General features: G+C 45.6%; 1 protein-coding gene across 3 annotated transcripts in view; it reads left to right on the top strand.

Moving 5' to 3' along the window:
• jak1 (Janus kinase 1) overlaps positions 1 to 26104 on the top strand; it is a 175067-nt gene that overhangs the window by 55352 nt on the left and 93611 nt on the right. For all 3 annotated transcript variants that reach the window (XM_085982698.1, XM_085982699.1, XM_085982700.1), the window contains exon 4: positions 20536 to 20692. In XM_085982698.1, the coding sequence (XP_085838824.1) occupies positions 20536 to 20692 (157 nt within the window). The remainder of the gene's footprint in view (positions 1 to 20535; positions 20693 to 26104) is intronic.

Below are 26104 nucleotides of genomic sequence, written 5' to 3'. Positions count from 1 at the left end.
CCGCTATCAGCAGCGGTGTTGGGTTTAAGTGCTCCTGCAGGGTATCAACAATTTCTTTAAAATTCTTGTCCTTTGGTTTGGCTGGAGTGATTAAATTTCGTAACAGCCCGTATGTCTTTGCGCCCATTAAGTTCAGAAGTACTGAAGCTTTTTTTTCATCTTCTATTCCATTTGCAGTGCAATATACCTCTGCTCTTTCCACGTATGTGGTCCAATCCTCTATTTTGCTATCAAAAGCATCAATATTACCAGATTTAGGCATTGCAGAAAAGATATGGCGCTTCCCGCGCTTTTTTTTCTTTTCTGTAGCAAAGATATGGCGCTTCCCCGCCGATAACAACGCTGTTTACTGCGGTTTCCGTTCTCTTTTTTTATTTACTGTTGGAGACTTGTTCCCGCCGGAGGTCTGAACGATGACCTGCTTGCCGCGCCGGCCATCTCCCGAGTGCTCCCTCCCAGTCCGTTATTGCTTGCCTCCGATTTCGCTGCCTGTCTCAGCTGTAGAGCCAGCCGCTGGAGCCCCAGCCTGACGCCCAGGAAGGATTAGCGCAGTACCTGCCACCAGCTTGGCCAGTTGGTGAAACCACAGCTTCTCTCACTTCCTTGAGTCTTCTGGACGCCCGAGGAATCGATGTCCTTGAGGTGCTGCCGAATTGCAGGTAAGTCCGTTTCCACTTCGTCGCCACTGTAGTGTCCGTGTGTTGATAAAGACACTGAAGACAGGAGTTGGTTCATAGGTATTTACTAAGCAACGTCTGGGGGGGGTTCTAATGGATATACACAATACTCAGGCTTATATAGCCCGAGTGGCAATTACAGGCATTACAGCACACCTGGGGCTCTTAAAGGCACATACACCACAGAAACAGTGTCCTCTCGCCCGAGAGTATTCGATATAGGCGTACTGAGGGTTTGCATGGAGGAGCTGTACCTTTTCCACAAGGGGGTCCGTTTTATGGCCTCTCGCGTGCTTCCGCAATAGTACTGTCCCCGGAGACGTCAGCCACGCGGGTAGAGATATGCCCGAGGTGGATTTCCGGGGGAAAACGAACATCTTTTCGTGAGGGGTAGCGTTAGTGGCAGTACATAACAGAGACCTTATGGAGTGGAGCACGTCTGGGAGGACTTCCTGCCAGCGGGAGGTCGGAAGGCCTTTTGACTTTAAGGCTAACGTGACAGCCTTCCAAACAGTAGCATTCTCCCTTTCCACTTGCCCATTACCCCGGGGGTTGTAGCTGGTGGCTCTGCTAGTGGCTATCCCCTTCGAGAGCAAGAACTGGCGCAGCTCGTCACTCATGAATGACGTCCCCCTATCGTTGTGTATGTAGTTCGGCATGCCAAACATGCAGAATAGATTACAGAGACACTTGATGACCGTGGCACTGGTCATGTCTGGGCAGGGAATGGCGAAGGGGAAGCGGGAATATTCATCGATGATATTGAGGAAGTATACGTTACGGTCGGCAGAGGGAAGGGGTCCCTTGAAGTCCAGACTTAGGCGCTCGAATGGCCGTGTGGCTTTGATAAGGTGTGCACGGTCAGGCCTGTAGAAACGAGGCTTGCATTCCGCACAGATGCGGCAGGCTCTGGTCATTGCCCTGACCTCTTCGATAGAGTGGGGCAGACTGCGAGACTTTATAAAATGGTATAGTCGGGTGACCGCTGGGTGACAGAGGTCGTTGTGGAGACCCTGTAATTTGTCCGTATGAATGCTGGCACGCATTCCCCGCGATAGGGCGTCTGAGGGTTCATTAAGGGCTCCCGGCCTGTACATAATATCATAGTCGAACATGGATCGTTCGATCCTCCACCTGAGTATTTTGTCATTCTTGATTTTCCCCCTTTGTTATTAAACATGAAAGCCACCGACCGCTGGTCGGTGAGCAGGGTGAAACATTTGCTGGCTAGGTAGTGTCTCCAGTGCCGCACTGCCTCCACTATAGCCTGTGCCTCCTTCTCGACAGAAGAGTGCCTGATTTCAGGTCCCTGAAGGGTTCGGGAGAAGAAGGCCACAGGTCTCCCAGCCTGATTGAGGGTCGCAGCTAAGGCAAAGTCTGACGCATCGCTTTCGACTTGAAAGGGAACGCATTCGTCCACTGCACACACTGCAGCCCTTTCAATGTCCTGTTTAATACTGGTGAAAGCCTCCCGAGCTTCAGCTGATAGTGGGAAGGACGTCGATTTAATGAGGGGTCGGGCCTTATCAGAGCACCCATTGGGCATAATACGAAAAAAATCCCAGGCACCTTTTTAAAGCTTTGGGATTGTGTGGCAGGGGCAGTTCCTTTTGGGGGCGTAATCGGTCAGGGTCCGGTCCAATTACCCCATCTTCCACCACACAGCCGAGGATACAGAGACGGGTTGTGTTGAAGACACATTTGTCTTCGTTGTAGGTTAGATTCAGCTTTAGGGCAGTTTTTAAAAATCTCGCAAGATTTAGATCGTGGTCTTGCTGGTTGTGCCCGCAGATAGTGACATTGTCCAGATAGGGGTAGGTAGCTTGTAGTTTATTCTCGTCAACCATGCGGTCCATCTCACGTTGGAAGACCGAGACCCCATTTGTTACTCCGAAGGGCACTCTGAGAAAATGGTAGAGGCGCCCGTTCGCCTCGAAGGCGGTGTATGGGCGGTCCTCCGTTCTAATGGGGAGCTGGTGATACGCGGATTTGAGGTCGCTAGTCGAGAATACTTGGTATTGCGCAATCTGGTTGACCATTTCTGATATGCGGGGTAAAGGGTAGGCATCCAGCTGGGTATAAATATTAACAGTCCGGCTGTCGTCAATTACCATCCGTTTCTTTTCGCTATTTTTAACTATGACTACTTGGGCACGCCACGGGCTGGTACTGCATTCAATAATGCCTTCCCGCAGGAGTCTGTCCACTTCCGCCTTGATAAAGTGTCTGTCTTCCAGACTGTACCGTCTACTTTTGGTCGCTATGGGCCTACAGTTCGGAGCGAGATTAGCGAATAAAGAGGGCGGGCTGATTTTTAAGGTTGATAGGCCACAGACTGTGAGTGGCGGCTGGGACCCGCCATATGCTAGCGTGACACTTTTGTGGTGGCACTGGAAGTCCAGGCCCAAGATTACATTAACACAGAGTTCTGGCATCACGAGGAGTTTAAAATCCTTGTAGTCCGTGCCTTTTACAGTCAGTGTTACCACACAGTAGCCCAAAATGTCCGAAGTGTGGGGCTTAGCAGCCATAGCGATTCTGCTCCGTGTAGGGGTTACCGTTAATGAGTGCCGCCGTACCAGGCTAGGGTGGATAAAACTCTCGGTACTCCCACAGTCAATTAAACATTTCGTTAAATTCCCGTTTACCTGTATGTCCATCATGGATTTTGTCAACGGGTGTGGCCTGGATTGATCCACCGTGATCGAAGCCACTGTTGGGCCCTGGGCGGCCGTTGAGTCGGGAAAAGATGGCGGATCCCAAGATGGCGGCCCGCACGGCACGCACGAGGCGGTGACAGAGTTGGAAATCGGATTCCCCCTGCAGATTTTGCTAAAATGCCCCTTTTGCTTACATCCTTCGCTGGGCATCATTGTCTGGGGTGCTTGGCCTGGCCGCAGAAGTAGCATTTCGGGCCTCGAGACATTGCCGCTGTAGTAGGACTCCTGGGTGAACTTCTGTGTGGGGACTCCGGCGGCGTAGAGCTGGTCTGAGACCTGGATGGGGAAGATGGCTGATTCCAAGATTGCGGCCCCCTCGGCGCACACGAGGCGGTGAGGGCCGCATGGCCGGAAGAATAAGAGTCAGAGTTTTTCTGGGCCACGTCCAGCGATCGCGCAGTGGCCACTGCCTTTTTAAAGTCCAGGACCTCCTTCTCCAGCAGTCTCTGCCGGATATAATTCGATTTGAGGCCCGTGATGAAGGAATCGCGGACCAATTCGTCAGAGTACGCGTTGGCCGTCACGGCCTTGCAGTTACAGTCCCGGACCAGGTCCTTTAGGCCCTGTAAGAAATCGTCCATTGATTCCTCTGGTCGCTGCCTGCGTGTAGCCAGCAGATGTCTGGCGTACACTTCGTTTACCGGCCTCTGGTATTGGGCCTTCAGGATAGTGATGGCCTCCATGTAAGAGGTGGCGTCCCGGATGAACGAATAAATCCGATGACTTAAGCGAGTAGTCAGTAGACTCAGTTTATCTACCTCGCTAGCGGATGAGGCCCCCGCGAAGAGTTTGAAGCATTTGAGCCAGTGTCCAAATTGATTTGATGCTTCAGCGGAATGTGGATCCAAGTCCAGACGGTCTGGTTTTAGGAGTCGATCCATCCTAGTATTCTTTAGTGATTAAAATTGATGGGCCTTCAATAACCACAAAACCAGAAGTTATAGACTGAAACAAGTTGGCTTTTAATCACTAAGATCAGAGCTAACATCTCAACACACCGACTGGTTCACAGGAATGAGTCATACAGATCCTGGGATCTTTATGTAAGAGAAGTCAGGGGCGGAGCCAAGAGCCAAGACCTGGAACCTCCCAGGTTAGTCGGGAAAGAGGAAGTGAAACTATACACAGTGGGGGAGGGTAATATACATGAGTGCAAAACGAATACAGGATCAAGACAAACAGATTTCATTACACTGCCCATTGTTGCTTTCATTCAGACCGTGCCACCATCTTAGCTTTGGCCTTCAATGTGGTCTTTTCCCAGTTAGAACCCATTCCACTCACGGGAAAGAGTGATTCACGAAGTGAGTGAATATACGTTGAAAATCCTAGGTAAAAGATGCTTTCAAGCTCCCAATAAAAGTACTACAACAGGTTTTTAGTCCATTTGCTATATAAATGTCTTCCTAATTTCCCCCCCTTCAGAACCCACATCATCTGCTACTGAACAAGGACCGGGTGGGTGTCTGAATTGGTTTCCCAGCGGCACTTGAGGGCAACCCGGGGGATTGACTGTCCTGCTACTTTTCCTAATAAAACAAAAAGCAAAATACTGCAGATGCTGGAAATCTGAAAGAAAAACAGAAAATGCTGGAAGCACTCGGCAGGACAGCCAGCAGCTGTGGAGAGAGGAAAGTACGGTTAACGTTTCAGGTCTTATAACCCATCATCAGAACCCCTAACGAAGGGTCATAAGACCAGAAACGTTACTTTCCTCTCTTCACAAATGCTGCCTGAGCTGCTGAGTCTTTTCTTATTACCCGTTTGCTTATGGTGAGGTACCTAGCCACAACTAAACTGAGGTGAACCATTGAACAGAGAACAGTCCTCTCGAATCTGGTACACCAGTCCTCTCTGGTAGGAGCCTGAGTATCTATGCCTTCAGTGCCTCTGCCATGAGAATACCTGCTGCAGGTGTCCCTGGAATTGCTGTTAAATCTATGGTGGACTACAGAGTTACGAATCTGCCCTTCAATGTCCTGCATGTTGCTAGTGGACTTCCCTATCCGAGCCATCATCTGCAGCACTCCATGTGGCACTGCCTGCACCAACTCTTGATGTTCTGCAAACATCATTCTTTTAGATGCAGGACCCGTGAGATCCAGATCCTTTCAGTGAAGGGCTGCACAACCTGATCCTCCAGCCAGCAACATTTTCTTCATGTGCTGCCAGCAGCTGCTTCTGCTCACCTGTGCTTTGTGTGGTGCCCAGTGCAATGCCCTCTGGCGCGCACACAAACTTTCCCCAGGGTGGATGCCTGTGTGCTCCTTTGGGTAGACTGAGTGAGTGTTGGCATGTTGTGAAGTGCTGGATGTGCTGGGGCCTGTGTGTTTTTCCTCTAGCACATCCAGAGGAGAAGAAAATGAGAGGTTACAATGTGTCCTGATGAGCAGAGTTCACATGTAACTTTTCAACAGAAGTAGGGACATGAAGGTTTCATGATATGGTTTACTAACACTTAATGGGCGGTACAATAGGAGGAGAAGAAAGATAGGCAAAAGTTCACTTTCAACCCAGACCTGACACATATGCTCCTACTTTCCCATCTCTGACTCCCTCTGTGCCCTCCCTCCTCAGGAGCACATCTTCTTCACAGGAGGTAAAAGGTCAGCTGTTTAGGGGAGGCCATTATCTGGAGTGTTTGCAAGCTACTTTCTTGAGGGTGTTGCAGCATCTAATTTTGGTTAGTGTCTTGCTAGGCCCCGTTTGTCTTTTCAGGTGGCGATAAAAGATCCCATGGCTCTATTTCAAGAAGAGGCAGGGAATTCTCCTGGTATTCTGGCCAACATTCCTCCCTCAAACAACACCACCAAATGCAAACTAATTGAATCATTTATATCTTTTGCTTTTTGTGGCATCTTGCTGTGTAAAAATTAGCAGCTACATTTCTGTATAAAACAAAAGTGTCTACACTTAAAAAGTAAATAATTGGATGCGAAACATTGTGGAACATTCTGAGTATGCAGTGAGGTAGTGTATAAATGCAAGCTCGCTCTATCTGTACCCTTACTGGTTCCTCTCAGCTGTGCCACATTACTACATTTTATTTCTTAAAACTTTTTAGTTAATAGCATCTTAGGAGCAGACATTTTGCATAAACTCCTCCAATTATAACATTATGAAATTCAGCTTGATTAACATCAGGGAGTGCTGACAAAGTGCAGTTATCTCCATTCAGCACTGTAGAGGAACTTCATAAAGTCAAAAGGGGAATCTTCCACTTGATAAATTCTCCTTTAGAAAACCATTGCAAAGTTGAAGTTTCAAGGCAAACATTTTGATTTTGGTCAATTTTCTGCTGGTTTGCTTGGTCTGCACCTTTGGTAAAGTGGGCAGCAAAATTGTTTCATTTGCCAGAAAACCAAATCTAGGCTAATTATTAGTGGGGTGTATCAAGTCTCGCTGCTATGCCTTCAGTATTTCCATGTGTGTGGATTTTTAAGCCAAATTAATAAAATGTCTAAACACCATGCTGCTGCAGGTAAGGGAAAATGTTTTTCCTCTGTGTTGTGTCTCAAGGGGTTTTATACCCTTATTACCTATATAACAATTAAGAAGGACTCCGGGGGGGAGAGTTTAGTTAATGGCCATTTTATTTACAATGTGCTTCTTCACTCAATGCACGACATTTCCCATAGTGCATTGCAAATCACCACTACGGTATCCCATGTGGGACAATTCTAATACACATTCAAAATACACAACATATTTCCTCCCCCTTAAAATAGAATGTCCACAAAACAGAATAACTGAAAATGACTATAACTTTGGAAGAGAGGGTAGACTGCCTCTAGACTCCGCTAACCCTGGGGATTATTCTGCCCCGTGCACACCGGTTAGCACTAACTGTAACTAAGGCGCTCTGGAGGCTGCCTTTCTCTTTGGGGGTAACGCCTAGTCTCAGGAGCAGGCTCTGGCTGGCTCTCCCATGACCCTGCAGGCGTGGCTTCCTCCCTCGATGGCACAAGAGTGGATGGTGCCACCGTCTCAGGGTCGGACGACCAGTCCCTGCTGGAGCCCCCAGCAGGTCCTTGATCCTCTGTTTCTTGGGTTACCTGTGGCGACTGTCTTGGCAGTAACTGGCCTACATGCTGTCTCCATGTTCGGTCGTCTCCGGTGCGGACTCGGTATGAAACGGGGCCCGTCTTTTGAATGACCGTAGCCGGGACCCACCGCTCCGGGGTGGTGTAGTTATGCGCGAGGACTTTGCCCCCCCCCATCACAAACTGTCGTTCTTTGGACCTCTGAGCTCGTCTGCTGACTTGATCCTGCTGATTGGCCTGCACCACTGCTACTGTGGATGTTGGCCTCAGCAGGTCAAGGCGTGTCCGTAGCTGCCTTCCCATGAGTACGTAAGCAGAAGGTGCTCCAGTCGTAGCATGAGGCGTGTTTCGGTATTTCAGCAAGAAAGCATTCAGGTGCTGCTTTAGAGGAGCATCACTTCTTGCCGCTTTCAACGCGCGTTTCAGCGTTCTGACAAATCTCTCCGCCAATCCACTCGTGGATGGATGATAAGGCGTGGAGAACGTGTGCTGGATTCCATTGCTCTTGAGGAACTCCTCCATCTCCTGGGATGTGAACTGTGTTCCATTGTCGGTTACGATCTGCTCCGGCAAACCAAATCGCCCGAACATCTCTCTGAGTCTCGATGGTTTTCTCCGTAGTGGTAGTGGACATTACTGCAACCTCCGGCCATTTGGAATGGGAGTCCACCGCGACCAGGAACATCGCTCCTTCCACTGGTCCCGCGAAGTCCAGATGGATCCGTTGCCACGGTGTCGCCGGCCATTCCCATGGATGCAGTGGCGCTGCTCTTGGCGTATCCCTGGTTGTCTCGCATGATGGGCATGATTTTGCTTCAACTTCAATTTCATGATCCAGACCGGGCCACCAGAAGTAGCTTCGTGCCAGCTCCTTCATCCGGACAATACCACAATGTCCTGAGTGCAGCTCGTTGAGGACATGTTTCCGCAGCTTTGGTGGAATGATCACTCGCATGCTCCAAAGGAGGCATCCTGACGTGACAGACAACTCCTTCCCTCTTGACAGGTAAGGTAGGAGCTCAGGTGGTGCGTCTGACACCCGTGATCAGTCTCCTCGCATCACCCGATCCAGCACCTTGGATAGCGTAGGGTCCACTCTGGTCTCTTTCTTGACCTGCTGGGCTGTGACAGGGGCATTGCTCACCATGTCAAAGTAGAAAATCTTCTGCTCACAGCCTTCAGAGGGCACAGGCAGCGGAAGTCTTGACAATCCGTCCGCATTGCCATGTGCTGCTGACCTCCGGCACTTGATGTTGTAATTGTGAGCGCTTAACATCAGCGCCCAGCGCTGCATCCTACACGCTGCCAGGGAGGGTATTCCTGTGATAACAACAGAAAATGCTGGAAATACTCAGCAGGCCAGGCAGCATCCGTGGAGAGAGAAATAGAGTTAACGTTTCTGGTCTGGGACCCTTCATCAGAACTGGAAAAAGCTGGAGATGTAACAGATATTAAGCAGGCGCAGAGACGGGGGGCGGTTAGTAGGGGAGGAAGGAATAGAAGTGTTCTTTCTATTCCTTCCTCCCCTACTAACCACCCCCCACCCCCGCCCGCCCTGTCTCTGCACCTGCTTCGCCCAGGCCTTGCCCTGACACAGCAACTCATGTAATGGCTTCAACAGTGATGCCAGCTGTGGAATAAACTTTCCGTAATAGTTCAGGAGACCTAAGAATGACCGCAGCTGGCCGACATTTGTAGGTGCAGGAACGTCGGCAATGGCTTTCACTTTCGACGGTGCTGTGTGTAGGCCGTCTGCGTCGATGACATGGCCTAGGTACTCCACTGATGGCTTGAAAAATTCGCATTTGTCCTTGCGAATGCGTAAGCCATATTCTTCAACTCTTCCCAGTGTCTTCGTCAGGTTCTGCAGATGCTCATCGGCGTCCTTTCCTGTGACAAGGATATCGTCGAGATAACATTGTACCCCTGGAATGCCGCTTAAGATCTGGTCCATAGCCTGCTGAAACAATGCTGGTGCTGACATTATACCAAAGGGTAGGCGGCAGTACCTGTAGAGGCCCTTGTGGGTGGTGATGGTGAGGTACTTCTGTGAGTCCTCTTCTACATGCATCTGCAAGTAGGCTTGGCATAGATCAATCTTGCTAAACTTCTGACCGCCTGCTAGACCCGCGAAAAGATCTTCAATGATGGGGAGGGGGTACTGTTCAGCTGAGAGCGCAGGATTCACTGTTACTTTGAAATCTCCACATAAGCGAACCGCGCCGTCACTCTTCATCACTGGTACCACGGGCATGGCCCACTCACTGTGCGAAACCGGCACCAGGACCCCTATCTTGACCAGACGCTCCAGGTCAGCCTCCACCTTTGGTCTGAGGGCGTAGGGAACGTTCCTGGCCTTCAGGAATCGTGGCTGGCTGTCAGGCTTCACCTTGAGTTTGACCGTAATCCCCTTCATACTCTCCAATTCTCCGTCAAAGACAGCCGCATGCTTTGTCAGCACTGCCGCTAGCCCCGCCTCTTCGACTGACACCGCATTCACTTTTTTCCAATCCAGATGAATTTTCTCCAACCATGGTCTGCCCATCAGGGATGGATAGTCACCCTTGACCACGCAAACTGGCAGCATCACGGTTTGTCCATTAAGCTCCACCTTGACATCCGTCTTACCCAGCATTGGGACTGTTTCCCCAGTGTAGGTCTTTAAGATGAGCTTGGCCAGCGTCAGTGATAGGTGGTTCAGTTTTTCTTTGAATAGCTTCTCTGAAATCAAGGAGACAGCGGCCCCCGTATCCAGCTCCATTTTGACCGGTATTCCCTCTAGTAGTGGAGTGACTCCATAGCCTGATGAGCCTCCATTCACCGTTAACACAGAATCACAGAATCACAGAAACCCCACAGTGCAGATAGAGGCCATTTCGGCCCATCGAGCCTGCACCGACACATATCCCACCCAATCCCCGTAACCCCTACACCAACACATATCCCACCCTATCCCCGTAACCCCACGTATATAATCCCCCTAACACTAAGGGTCAATTTATCATAGCCAATCAACCTAACCCGCACATCTTTGGACTGTGGGAGGAAACCGGAGCACCCGGAGGAAACCCACGCAAACACGGGGAGAATGTGCAAACTCCACACAGACAGTCACCCGAGGCCGGATTCGAACCCGGGTCCCTGGCGCTGTGAAGCAACAGTGCTAACTGTTGGGGTACCTTATCGAAGGCCTTTTGAAAATCTGGATAAATTACATCACCATTGTCTACACTCTCTGTTACCTCTTCAAAAAATTCAATGAGGTTGGTTAAGCAAGACTTTCCCTTTTGAAATCCATGCTGACTATTCATTACTATGTTTTTGGTTTCTAGATGTTCTTCTATTTTCTCCTTTAGCAGGGATTCCATTATTTTTCCTACCACCGATGTTAAGCTGACTGATCTATAATTCCCTGGACATGTTCTATCCCCCTTCTTAAATATAGGTATTATGTTAGCTATCCACCAGTCCTCTGGCACTACACCTTTTTATATGTGTCGTAATGCCTCTGCTATCTCTTCCCCAGATTCTTTTAAAATGCGGGGATGCAATCCCTCCGGACCAGGGGTTTAATCCTCTTTGAGTTTGCTTAGTTTTTTTTATATATCCCCTTTTTATTTTAAATGCACTTATCTCAATACTAATCTCAGCATCCAATGTAATGTTCACCTGTTCTATCTCCCTAGTAAATACTGAAGCAACATAATTATTTAATATTTCTGAAATCTCTATCATTACCTGTGGTATTATTCTGTCTCTCTCTTAATGGCCCTAGTCCCATCCCAACCTTTCTTTTTTTAATTGATGTGCCTGTAAACTATTTCACTATTTTGTTTTATGTTCCTTGATAATTGAATTTCATAGTTTCTCTTTGCCTTCCTAATTTTTTTTGACTTCTCTCCTAATCTCTTTGTATTCTTCCTTATAATGCACTCCTCTGCTCTCTATGTACTTAATGTATGCCTCTTTCCTTACCCTCAATTGTTCCCTTATGGCTTTATTCATCCATGGAGTCTCATTAGTGTTTAGTGGAATATATTGTTCCTGCAATCTGTTGAACACCAATGTTTCCCATTGCTGCTCTACATCGTTGTTTGCCAATATTGTTACCCAATTTATTTTCCCAAGTTCTATTCCTAGCCCCTCAAAATCAACTTTTCTCCAATCTATTACCCTGGTTTTCATCATACTTATGTCCTTCTCAATTATCATCTTAAAGCATATTATATTATGGTCAATATTGCCTAGATGTTCCCTGACTTTTTTACTTCTGTTATCTGCTCTGGTTCAGTCCCCATTACCAGATCCAATAGCGAATCCTCCCATGTTGGGCTTTTTTTTACATATTGGGTTAGGAAGGAGTCCTGTACACATTGTAGGAACTCCATTCCCTTATCCCCGTTACCTACCTCTTCTGTCCAATTAATATCGGGGTGGTTGAAATCCCCCATGATTATTATTCTATGTTTTTTACTCATTTCCCTAATTTGTCAGCATACTTCTTCCTCCACCTCCCTTCCACTATTAGGTGGTCTATAGACTACACCAATTAGTGTGATTGATCCTTTATTATATTTTATCTCTATCCATATAGATTCTATTTTTGTCTTGCTGATAACTGCATCACTTTTTTCTACTGCCATTATGTTATCCCTAATTAATACAGCTACTCCACCTCCCCTTTTAACTTCTCTCTTTTCTAAATATGTTACACCCTGCAATGTTTAATTCCCAGTCATGATTTTTCTGTAATCCTTACTATGTGTTTCCTCGCAACGCATGATTGCCCCCAGCTCCCCTGTTTTATTACGGACACTGTGTGCATTGCTGTACAGTTTAACTCATTTTTAATAGGATTTCCTCTCACTTTATGTTTAACTACCTTTTTAGACTCCTGTTCTATAACTCTATTTATTCCCTTGCCATCAATGTCCTCCCTTACTTTATTCTTTCCTATGATCTTTTCCTGTTTTGTTTATAATTAGGCTAGTTTCATTTCTTGTAGCTCCCTCCCCCTCTTTCTATCCACATGGAGATTCAGCTCCCCATCAGAGTCTGTGTCACTGTCTTCCTGTTCTTGTTTCACCATGTGTAGGTTTTTCTTTTTAAAATGCCAGTTGGATGTGTTTCCTTGTTTGTTTTTGTGTGTCTCTGTGTAGGATTGTTTGCTTTGCCCTTTACACACACGTTCAATGTGTCCTTTCTTTTCACATTTCCGACAGGTCAGGTCTTTACACCAGCAGTCAGATGGCTGATGACCTGACCTTCCACATCTGTAACACTCTCTGGCGCCCCTTGCATGCTTATCCGGTGTAGCTGCTACCCTGTGCACCCTTGTTGCAGCCCCCAACAGCTGTGCATCTTTAGCTGCTAACTCCATAGACACAGCGAGCTCCACTGCTGATTTAAGCGTCAGTTTGTCAGTCGTGAGCAAGCGCTTCTGTGTTGCTTCACATCTTAATCCACACACAAACCTATCACGGACAGTGTCATTTAGAGTTTCACCAAACTCACAATGCTCAGTTAGCTTCTTTAGCACTGCAACATATTCGGCTATGGACTCACCCTCCCCTTGGTTTCGTTTGTGAAACCTGAACCTCTCGGCAATCAGCAGCGGCTTGGGTGCGAAATGTGTTTCCAAAACTTCCACAATCTGATGATATGTCTTAGCGCCGGGCTTATCCGAGTGCATCAAACTCCGTAACAAGCCAAATGTTTTTGCTCCGATCACACTGAGGAACGTCGCCACTTTCACGTCCTCTTTAATGCCATTTGCAGTCACGAAAAATCCGAAACGCTCTGTATAAACACTCCATTGCTCCGCCGTTTCATCACATGGTCCAAACGCTCCGGTTAGCATAGCCATTTTGTTATCTTTTTTTCTTTACAGTCCTTTTCCTCCACTTTTTTTTTATTTTTACCGTCCTTTTCCTCCACTTCGTTTCCCTGTATCGTTACTCTCCCCCTTCTTATTTGTGTAACACACGAACCGCCACCTTTACGAGGCGATTGCATCAGCACTAAACTGCGGGCACGCCATTAAGAAAAGACAGGAACTTCTTACTTTAAACATCACCGATTCCAGTGCAAAGTGATGCGCAAGTCCATCGTCCTCGTCACCAGTTTTGTTGTGTCTCAAGGGGTTTTATACCCTTACCTATATAACAATTATAAGAAGGACTCCGGGGTGGAGAGTTTAGTTAACGGCTATTTTATTTACAATGTGCTTCTTCACTCAATGCACTACATTTCCCATAGTGCATTGCAAATCACCACTACGGTATCCCATGTGGGACAATTCTAATACACATTCAAAATACACAACACTCTGAAATTTATGAGGCAGAATACAAGGCATTGTGCAATGGTATTTTCTATTACAAACCATTGTAGGGATCCTCCTTGGGCTGGATCAAGAAGTCCTGCATGCACCTTGGTGGTTATTCCTGCTGTCACATTTAACCTCCAATTACTCTTCTATCTGTTTTGTTGATATTACTGTGATTATTGTCCTTAACATTTCTGTCTTGTTCATCTTACTCACCTGTCAGACATAACAATTTTATGTAACTAACAACAGGATACAAATCATTATTTGACGATGTGAACAGCAACTAGAATTATACAATAGTAAACTTCTAAGATAGATACAGAAAATGCTGGAAATACTCAGCAGGTCAGGCCGCATCTCTCCACAGATGCTGGCTGACCTGAGTATTTCCAGTGTTTTCTGTTTTTATTTCAGATTTCCAGCATCCGCAGTATTTTGCTTTTGTTCCAAGATAGATATATCAGAATTTTATTTTCACTGCAACTCTTGTATCATATGTTTACTGATGTCGCATTACAATGAAGAGCTTTGGGAGAAATCCCCAGTGGAGCTCCCTCCACAGGGCTCACCTTCAGAATTGAGTGGCACATCAGTCACAGTGTTGCCAGATGATGCAACAACATTCCCATCGAGGTGGCCATGAGTGGATTCTGTAAAGATCTGAATAGCTGTATGCTGCCACAGTGCAGAGAGTAATTGCTGGAGTCACTATGGAAGAGAAGCTGTTTCTTACAGCAACTCGGCTTTACAACTGGTTTTACAATGTCCTCGACAGTCATATAGCCTACTGACACTCGCTGTCTCGGATCACACTTGAAGAATGGCCACTTTCGTGAATACTTGATGGTGACGGGCATCCATTAAATAATACCTGAGTATGAGTCCACACCTTCAGGAGAGGAAAGAGAAAACTACAAAACCATAAATAAAAATGAAATTAATAACAGATGCAACTTGATTAGGAATTATAAAATCAACGAATCATTTTGCATCACATTTCAAGATATCACTTTGTTACAGATGCAAAGCCATCTTAAAAAACTGCCATTTAAAAAAAAAAGTCAGAAAGGTGGACAAAACAGACACAGGCAACTACAGAGCCATTAGTCTTTCTTTAATTCCATGTAATATAGATGCAATTATCAGGAATAACTGTAGACAATAATCTTGTAAGCAGCAGTCAGCATGGCTTCACAAAAGGAAGATCCTGCCCAAGCAGCCTCCTTAACTTCTTTTGAGGAAGTGACAACCCAAGTGTCCTGTGAGAAACCTACAATGCGCTGATGTACCTAGATTTCCAAAAGACATTTGGCAAAGTTACATATAAAAGTTAAGCTCAAAGTTGTGGGGATCCAGAGTAAATTCTGGGAAAGGTTAGAAAATTGACTGAAGGGTGCAAAATAATATGGACTTGTTGGAGGAGTTATTTTGGGATGGGGGGGTGGAGTTGAGGGGGGCGCGGGGGGGAAGAGTACTGCGTGGAGTACCCCAGAGCGCAGTGTTGAGACAGCTATTGTTTTTAATTCATATCAATAACTAGGATTCAGAAACTCAATGCAAAGTGATGATACCAAGCTGGAAGAGGCAGTGGATTCAGAGAATCCAACTCTGAAATTATGGAATGTGTTGGATAGAATATGTAAGTGAACTAAAAATTAATTTAAAAGGTTAAATTTATTATAGACAAATGTAAAGTACTGCACCCAGGAAGAAGAAATGGGCAACTTATGTATTCCATGAATGGTGTTAGAGTAGCTAAAGATGAAATGAGAGAGATCAAGGAGTTTTATTAGACTTGATGTTGAACCAGTGCAGAGCAGCAATGAACAAAGTCAATAGAACATTGAAGTAGCGAGCCAAAACAATAGAACATTGAAGTAGCGAGCCAAAACAGCAGAATGTAAGTCAAACGAAGTGGCGATGTAAACTGCTCTGGTCACGCTGCACTTTGAGTACTGTGCCTAGTTCTGGTCATCGAGAAACAAGGGAGACAAGTGCTGGAGGCAGTGCAGATAAGAGCTGTAAGACTGATCCTGAATGTCAAGGGTCTAAGTTGCGAGGAAAGACTGGAGATACTTGATCTTTTCAGCCTGGTAAGGAGTTGTCTGAGAGACGATCTTTTAGAGGTATATAAAATAGTTCAGTGTACAGCAAAGGTAAATCTATTGCTTTAACTAAATTACAGTAATTAGACCTTGCGGCCTTTAAATGCTGTACCTTAGGAGTAGAGTAATAGATTGTATATTACCTGGTACAATATTGTTGTCCTTATGAAACAGTGTATCCTTTGTCTTATTGTGAGCAATGTCATGAGAGATCTACTAGTTTTAATTATAAAAATGAGAATTTACAGTCTGTTGTAACCCTTCTGTAAAATCTGAATACTGAGTAGTTTCAAATTGCTATTAAGAGGCCTATTCTTTCATGCACGTCTTTTCAGAGTGTGGTTCCATTATTATCTTTTTATACTTGCTCTGTTTTATCTGTTCACTAAATAGTCCCTGGAAACTTGAGGTTTTTTTTACAGCAGAGCTTTAACATTTTAGCAGCATTTTCTATAAAAACATAAAAATTCCATCTCGGATTCCCCTGATAGTCAGTGAGTAAATTCATTGTCCACAGTGGAACTGAGCCACACAGACCAAGCAGGTCTTGGGTTTGATCCCGAATCTGGGCTGGGTTAGTAGATTTCAGCCACTATCTAAACTAGCATGTGAAGAATGTGCACTGGAATACCAGAGAGCTGCTGGCACCCACCCCCCCCCCCAATCCCAGAGTTCAGGAAATGAGGGGAGAAAGTGGAAAAGTATGAGGGAGAATATTGGGGTGAATTTTAACCCACAAAACGGGTGGGTTTGAGTCAGGTCAGATGTTAAAAAATTTTAACTCTGAAACCCGGCTCCAACCCGTCCACATCTGGGTTTAATGGAGGCGGGACAAGGGAGGGGCAGCCAACCCGCTCCCAGAAGGCAGGTTGGCAATTTAAATATTTGAATGAGGCTGCTTTGCAGGTTTAACAGTGGCCGGCCAGGTTTCCCAGGCCTCGGGAAACCCGGCAGCCGAAGGGAGGCGAGGACAGCTTCAGGGAGAAGGTAAGTGCCTTTACAGAACTGCTTGTGAGCCATGAGGAGCAGGAGTGGTTCCCCCCGACTCCCCCCAAGCTCCTCCTCATCAGACCCCACCCCCCCCCCCATATATAGACCCCTGGGGTCGGGAACTGGACCCTCCCTGGGGTAGGGGATCAGACCCCCCCTCCCACCGGGATCGGAACCACCCGGTATCGGATCTCGCCCCCCCCCCCTCCCCAAAAGGATTGTGGATCGGCCCTACCTGCTCCTGTGGGCTGCTCTGGAGTCCTCCCCGCCCGACTGGAAGCCAAGTTGTCAATCAGTTAAAACTCCACAGCATGTGGGAAAACCCGGGTTTCTAGTCCGAAACTCCACTCCCCTGCCTACTTGCCCCGCCTCTGTTAACATCCAGGCCATCACCTTACTAGGAACTGTTTAACTTTGTGCCTGTATATGCAGGTGTGTGTGTCTTTGTTCAACTGGAAATCATCATGTAAATAATTACATAACCTCTGTTAATTCCTTGAGGAAAAGCAGCTGGTTTCTATGCATTTGTCTGATGCTGCCATTCTATAAATAGTCAACTGAGTCAGGCAAAAAGAAATTGGCTGTTCTAAACAAAATCACACAAAACTCCTGCCTGCAGTATGAAAGGGGAACCTTTGCAGTTAGTGTTCTCAGCAGCGGTTTATGGTTAGGGGATTGGATAAGTTATGGCACAGGACAAACAACAGGCGCTATAAGTCGTGAAGTGCAGTGGCTTCAGAATAGATTGGGTGCAATATTCATCTTAGCATTTGAGTAATATACATATATTGTGCATCAATCTTTTTTAAAGTACAGCAAGCTTGCATTTTGTTACTTTAATTTTTCAGTATATAAAAATTAAGATATTGGTAATCTGTATTTCTAATTTCATGGAGAGTATATTTTCACCGCTCTGTCCCATTTTCATCAGGCACCACCTGTGCATTAGATTGAGCAACCTGCTCCCAGACCTCCACCAATATTGTTTGAAAGTGATAACTAGGAGAGGCATGAGATGATCCTGGGCACGACCCTGCCATACAAGGCGGCTCCTGCCCTTCTTGCTGCCTCTCCATAGTGGCATGGGTGAGATCAGCAGAACATGGTGGGGTTAGCGGGAAGGGGGATAGATGCTGAGTTACACACTTCATGTTGCAGTGCCTCGATCCTCCTGTACACACGTCACTTTGCCTCCAATGTAATCAACAATTTAAAGCTTCCTAGGTCTGTTTATTCCGTTTGAGTCAGCGGGCTATTATTGACACACAAGAGTTGGTTTATTTTTAAAGTACAAACTGAAAAAGTTGGAAATGTACAGCAGCTCAGTCAGTAGTTGCAAAGCGCAAAGACAAGTTATGACATTTCGGGTGTGCTCTTTTCATCAGAACACGGAGGGTACACACCCAAAACCTAATTTTTCTCTTTTACAGATGTTGATTGTCCTGCTGTGTATTTCCAGCTTTTTCTGTTTTTCCTTTCTGTTTTGCTGGTTTCTTTTCGGCTGATTTATAGATACAGGCAGTGTACAGTGGTTTTGGTATAAATGGATTGCGTAAGCACTAATTTGATGCAAACATTTGAGGCTGCGTCTGCTTATCAGGAAGACCCAGACTTGAGATATTTGCTATTGCGTCAGCCTTGTACAGGCTTCTTGTTAAGATATGTAACTGTTGACGTTCCTTCCATTATCTGACTATGTTTGATTAAATGGATTTTTGGAAGGCGTTTGACAAAGTACCACATGGAAGGCTGGTTAACAAAATTGAGGCTCACGGAATAGGTGGGTCAGTGGCAGCTTGGATAAGGAATTGGCTTAAGGACAGAAAACAGCGAGTTGTGGTAAATGGCTGTTTTTCAGACAGGAGGATGGTAGACATTGGTGTTCCCCAAGGGTCAGTGCTGGGGCCACTGCTTTTTGATATAAATAAATGACCTGGATATTGGAATACAAAGTAGAATTTCTAAATTTGCTGATGACACCAAACTTGGGGGTGTGGCAATCAGTGATGATAATATTAATCGACTGCAACAGGACATAGAATGGGCAGACAAGTGGCAGATGGAATTTAATACAGAGAAGTGTGAGGAGATTTTGTCAGAAGGAACAGGGAGAGGCAATATACACTTAATGGCACAGTTTTAAAGAGTGTGCAGGGACAGATGGACCTGGGAGTTAATGTGCATAGGTCCCTGAAGGTGGCAGGACATATTGAGAGAGCGGTTAACAAAGCATATGGGATATTGGGTTTCATAAATAGAGGTATTGAGTACAAAAGTAGCGAAGTTATGCTGAACCTTTGTAAAGCACTGGTTAGGCCACAACTGGAGTATTGCATCCAGTTCTGGTCACCACACTTTAGGAAGAATGTGAAGGCCCGTGAGAGGGTGCAGAGGAGATTTACCAGAATGGTTCCGGGGATGGGGGATCTTAGCTATAAGGACAGGTTGGAGAAGATGGATTTGTTTTCATTAGAGCAAAGGAGGTTGAGGGGTGATTTGATAGAGGTGTACAATATTATGACGGGTTTGGATAGGCTAGATGGGGAAAGGCTGTTCCCACTAGTTGATGGTACAAGGACTAGGGGACACAGATTTAAGGTTTTGGGCAAGAGATACAGGGGGGATGTGAGGAAAAACTTTTTTACACAGTGAGTGGTGATGACCTGGAATTCACTGCCGACGGAAGTGGTGGCAGCGGAGACACTCGATGTTTTCAAGGGGAGACTGGATAGGCACTTGAGGGAAATAAACTTGCAGGGCTGTGGGGATAGAGCAGGGGAATGGTGCTGACTGGATTGCTCCACAGAGAGCCGGCACGGGCTCGATGGGCCGAATGGCCTCCTTCTGTGCCGTTATGACTCTAAATTTTATAGTATTTAATAACTTTTCTTGATGGTTCTGTAGGTAGGTGCACTGACCAGTGTGGCACTGATCATACAGATAAGAAAAACACTAAGTTCAATCCCCAGTCTTGACTAAGCTAGCTGATCTCAGCCAGGGTAGCTGTTGGGGGAGGCTACGTTTGGCGTAGATTGTTCTGGACTCGTTTTTCTGGCTAGGTTCCTGCTCTCCTGATTGTTATCAATGGACCCCTGATGGAAAGTACACCTCAGTTGAGGACAGGATTAGGCCCAGCCATTGTGCAACCAATGTTCAAACAGCTTTCCAGCACTCACTGTGTAGAATGGCTACTGATGTGAGCTAATAAAGGATGATCCGCACTCTTGCCCAATATGAGTCACCTGTTCATAGTACTTTGAAAATGATGTCTTTTGAGTCACTGTTTCCTTTCCAAATCTCAAGTAATGGTGAAATCGATCTACTTGAAGGAAAGGTGTCTCAGCTCCCCGGATGCCTCAGTTGGTAAATACACTGCTCATTGTGGAATTGAGCCTGTTGTTATGCTACCTATGTTATTTTAAAACAAGAAAATCTCCTTGTAGACAAGTGCCGGGACTCTGCTTAGTGTCTTCCCATTGATGCCACAGCCAAGACTGAGTACTTGTGGAGCTGTGAGAATAAAATCGAGTACTAAATAGCTCATAGCACTGCATCAAATGCTGTCCGCCACTATTGCCTGTATGATTGTATGTCTATTATATCCATTGCTCTCCGCCGCTATTGCCACATTGACTGACGTCCAGTGCCAACAATACTCTGTTTTTGCAGGTTCTTCTTTGGAAACTGGCACGGATCCAATGAAAACGAACAACTTGTCTGGAGATATTCTCCTGTACGAAAGCAGAAAAATAGCAATGATCCCAAAAGTACAGAAAACGGAACTCCTCTTTTGGATGCGAGTTCCCTGGAATATTTATTTGCTCAGGTAGGATTTTAAAAAACAAAGTTTTTGATACAGTATAGGGATTTATCAAATTCAGCAGGTTCCTAGCCTCAAGAAACTTCCGTTTAATTTGTAATTGATTTGAACTCTTCAGTAAACTTCATGTGCAGCTATAATTCTTATATTGCTGAACAGAGAAATATGAAATACCCTGAATTATGTAATGCTTGTACATGCGGTTTAAGGTGACGAACACCGGCCAGTTTACTCAGCTGGGTGCACTGCTGAAGAGTGTACTTACTTTGCAGCTATCTTCTTGATTTGATGCATAGAAACATCAATCTTGCAAGTCATTGTTTAGTCCCAATAATTTTTAAACTCAGACTGATTCCTGTCCACGAGCTTGACTGCTTGGTACTGAAATTAGAATATTGCCAATTCACAATAATCTTCTGTATGACAGCTCAACCTGTATGTGCTGGGAATATTCTGTTGAATATTAGATCACAAATGTTTAAGAATTTATAGATTGCTCTGTTTATTATTAAAATTATGACTGATTTTTGTTTTTGGGCTGATCGCTGCCTTTTGCTTCTCTGGCATGGTGGGATGGTTGTGATTGTTTCAGCTGCTTCCCCTGCCAGTGGCTAAAGAATGTGGCTTCATCCAACAGCAGCATAAACATGATCTCATCTGGACCAGGGACCACCTGTGGCCCTCAAGAGATTTTCTCCATTTGGTTTCTCTGGGCCTCCATTTATATTCTACCAGCTCAGACAGAGAGAGAGAGACAAAGATAGACAGAGAGCGAGAGAGAGAGAGACAAAGATAGACAGAGAGCGAGAGAGAGAGACAAAGATAGACAGTGCGGGAGAGAGTGAGTGCGGGAGAGAGTGAGTGCGAAAGCAAGACAGACAGAGAAAGAGAGAGACCAGGAAAGAGGGAGGGAGGGAAAGAGAGAGGGAGGGAAAGAGGGGGGGAGAGAGGGAGGGAGGGAGGGAAAGAGAGGGAGGGAGGGAAAGAGAGAGGGAGGGACATTCAGACAGACAGAGAGTGAAAGAAAGACAGTGAGAAAGAGAGAGACAGAGAGAGACAGAAAGAGAGGGAAAGCAAGACAAAGGGAGAGAGACAAAGAAAGAGACGAAGAGAAAGAAAGAGAGAGACAGACAGAGAGAGCAAGCAAGAGAGGGGGAGGGAAAGAGGGAGGGGAAGAGGGAGAGAGCGAGAGAGAGACAGAGAGAGAGAGAGAGACAAAGGGAGAGAGAGAGACAAAGGGAGCGAGAGAGACAAAGAAAGAGACGAAAAGAAAGAAAGAGAGAGGCAGAGAGAGAGAGACAGACGGAGCAACAGACAGAGAGAGAGAGACATAGAAAAAGAAAGAGAGCAAGCAAGAGGGGGGGAAGAGGGGGCGGGAGAGGGGGAGGGGGGAGGGGGAGCGAGAGAGAGAGGGGGAGGGAGAGAGAAAGCAAGACAGAGAGAGAGAGAGAGAGAGAGAAAGCAAGAGAGAGAGACAGAAAGAGAGAAAGCAAGACAAAGGGAGAGCGAGACAAAGAAAGAGACGAAAAGAAAGACAGAGAGGCAGGCACAGAGAGAGAGAGAGAGACAGAGACAGGGAGCAACAGGCAGACAGAGAGAGAGACATAGAAAAAGAAAGAGAGAGAGCAAGCAAGAGGGGGAGGGGGAGGGAGAAAGACAGAGAGAGAGAGAGAAAGCAAGACACAGAGAAAGAGAGAGAGAGAGACAAAGAAAGAGATGAAAAGAAAGACAGAGGCAGGCAGAGAGAGAGACAGACAGAGAGACAGAGACAGGGAGCAACAGACCGAGAGAGGGGGAGAGAGGGGGAGGGAGGGAGAGAGAGGGGGAGGGAGGGAGAGGGAGAGAGGGAGGGAGAGAGAGAGAGAGAAAGCAAGACAAAGGGAGAGAGAGACAAAGAAAGAGACGAAAAGAAAGAAAGACAGAGGCAGGCACAGAGAAAGAGAGAGACAGGCAGAGAGACAGAGACAGGGAGCAACAGACCGACAGAGAGAGAGACATAGAAAAAGAAAGAGAGAGAGCAAGCAAGAGGGGAGGGAGAGAGAGGATTCCTACCAAACTATAGAACATCAGATCATATCTTCACCCTACAGACCCTAATTGACAAACATGTTCATCAAAACAAAAGCAAAATTTTTGCCTGCTTTATAGATTTCCAGAAGGCTTTCGATTCCATCTGGCACGATGGTCTATTCCTGAAACTTATCGAAAGTGGTGTAGGGGAAAAACATATGATGTAATTAAATCAATGTATACAAACAATAAATGTGCAGTTAAAATTGGAGACAGACAAACAAACAAAATACTTCCCACAGGGGCGTGGTGTGACGCAGCGCTCGCCCATCTCACCGACACTCTTTAATATTTACATAAATGAATTGGCAAAACTACTTGAACAATCTACAGCACCCGGCCTCACCCTATATGAATCAAAGGTTAAATTCCTCCTCTATGCAGATGACCTGGTTCTGCTGTCACCAACTAAGGAGGGTCTACAGCAGAACCTGGATCTGCTGGAGTCGTTCTGTCAGACCTGGGCCCTGACAATAAACCCCCAAAAAAACAAAGTCCTTGTGTTCCAGCAAAGATCCAGACATCAGGGACCCAAAATAAATTTCACACTAGGAACAACTAAAATTGAACAAACCACTAACTACACATACTTGGGCTTAAAAATCAGTTCTATGGGAAATTTTCATCTGGCTGTGAATGAACTGAAAGAGAAAGCAAGAAGGGCTTTCTATGCCATTAAAAAATCAATCCAAATAGAAATCCCAATTGGCATTTGGCTCAAAATTTTTAAATCAGTAATTGAACCAATTGCACTCTATGGCAGTGAGGTGTGGGGACCGCTAACACAACAAGAATTTGCAAAATGGGACAAACACCCAATTGAGATCCTACATGCAGAATTCTGTAAAAGTATCCTCCGGACTCAAAGGAAAACCGTAAACAATGCATGCAGGGCAGAACTAGGCCAATATCCATTAATAATCACTATCCAAAAAAGAGCCACCAAATTTTGGAAACACCTAAAAATGAGCAACCCCCACTGCTATCATTACAAAGCCCTGAAATGCCAAGAGAGGACCATAAAGAAGAATACCCTCAGTCAACTAGTCCTGGGACTCAGTGAAGTCACTACTAACACTACTAACAATAACCAGCCCCAGGACAGTGACAGCGTAACACAAAGAATTCGACCCAACACAATCGTCACTAAGCAAAAGGAAAAATATCTGTCATATTGGGCAGAAACAACAAAAACCCAAAACAAATTCAATTGCTACTTGGCCCTAAACAGACAATACAACATGGCTGATTACCTGACCACGGTAAAGGATAGCAAACTGAGAAAAACCTTGACAATGTACAGACTTAGTGAACATAGCCTGGCCATCGAAAAAGGTAGACACAGGCAGACCCGGCTACCAAGAGAGGACAGGATATGCTCTCACTGCAGTCAGGGAGTGGTGGAGACAGAGATGCACTTCCTCACAGCTTGTAGAAAATATCAGGGCATAAGGGAGAATTTCTACCCAAAATTCACAAAAATATGCCCGGAATTCAGAAATTTGAATGACGACCAAAAACTCCCATACCTACTAGGGGAAGAGAGAAATTGTGTAACCTTAGCGGCACACTATGTTACAGCTTGCCATAAACAGAGGGACAACCACTAAATCTAAGAAAAGAGTATATACAAATTATATGAATGTATATTTATACACTCAGGGATATATCTGTTTATACACTGTATGGATAGATCTGTGTTTATGTGTTCAACCATAAATGTTTTTCGATGCTTTGGCAACATAAGATGTACCTTGTCATGCCAATAAAGCGATTTGAATTGAATTGAATTGAGAGGGGGAGGGAGAGAGAGAGAGAGAGAGAGAGAGAGAGAGAGAGAGAGCTACACCTACCTTGGTCTAACTATTACAGCATCAGGGAGCTTCAGCATAGCAGTGAATGCACTAAAAGAAAAAGCCCAAAGAGCCCTCTATGCAATAAAAAGAAAATTCTACAACATCCAAATCCCAATCAAAATCTGGCTCAAAATTTTTGACAGCATAATCCTGCCCATTGCACTGTACAGTAGTGAAGTATGGGGCCCGCTAAATCACCAAAGCTACACTAAATGGGAAAAACACACAATAGAAGCCCTACATGCAGAATTCTGCCGAAGCATCCTTCGCACCCAAAGAAAAACGCCAACAAATGCATGCAGAGCCGAACTAGGCAGATACCCACTGATAATAAACATCCAAAAACGAGCACTAAACTTCCTAAAGCACCTCAAATCTAGCTCCCCAGACACCCTTCATTTCAAAGCCTTTCAGACCCAAGAGCTAAACCCAGAAAAGAGTCCCCTGAGTCAGCTGCTACTGAAACTAAGTACTCAGCCGGACCCTGACCAGCCCCAGACCAACACAGCCGTCCAAACACCAATCCGAGTGAACCAAATCATTAAAAAATGCAAAGAAACCTACCTGGAACATTGGAACAAAATAACCGAAAGCCAAAGCAGATTAGAATGTTACCGGGCCCTAAAAAGAGAATATAAACTGGCAGACTACCTCACGACCATCAGAGACACAAAACAGAGACAGACCCTCACCAGGTACAGACTAAGCGACCACCAACTGGAAATTGAAAAAGGCAGATACAAGAAATCCTGGCAGCCTAGAGAGAATAGAATATGCGATCAATGTCTGGCTGGCGAGGTTGAAACAGAAATGCATTTCCTCCTAAAATGCGAAAAATTCAACACATCAAGAAACATATTATTCAACAAGCTAAGCCAAACAACCCCAGATTTCAAGGAATTGGATGATCTGTCAAAATTGAGATTAGTCCTAGGAGAAGGAGACAGACCATACCTTGGGGCTAAATATGTAACAACATGTCACAACCTGAGGACTGTTTAAAAGTAAGACTGTTTAAAATTAATATTGAACGTACCAAATGAAGTAGAAAGACTGTTTAAAATTAATATTGTTTAAAAGTAATATTGTATATACCCAACAAATGTCAAATCGATTGACACCTACAGAATGTTGGAAAACTGTACCTTTTTGCTATGTAAGCTTTGGCAATATGGTTCTCTGTAAACTTTCATGCCAATAAAGCATTTGAACTGAACTGAAAAACTGAACTGAGAAAGACAGAGAGAGAGACAGAGAGAGAGACAGAGAGAGAGACAGAGAGAGAGACAGAGACAGAGAGAGAGACAGAGAGAGAGACAGAGAGAGAGAAAGCGAGAGAGACACAGAGAGAGAGAGAGACAGAGAGACAAAAAGAAAGAAAGACACAGAGAAAGACAGAGAGAGAGAAAGACAGACAAAGAGAGAGAGAAAGAAAGACAGAAAGAAAGGCAGAGGCAGAGACAAAGACAGACAGACAGGCAAAGAAAGAGAG

Source organism: Somniosus microcephalus, chromosome 3 (genome assembly GCF_052327205.1).
Source record: "Somniosus microcephalus isolate GS21.2 chromosome 3, FLI_Smic_1.0, whole genome shotgun sequence".
NCBI lineage: Eukaryota > Metazoa > Chordata > Chondrichthyes > Squaliformes > Somniosidae > Somniosus > Somniosus microcephalus.
The sequence above is the reverse complement of the archived record's forward strand: the minus strand, read 5'-3'. Positions and strand labels throughout refer to the sequence as shown.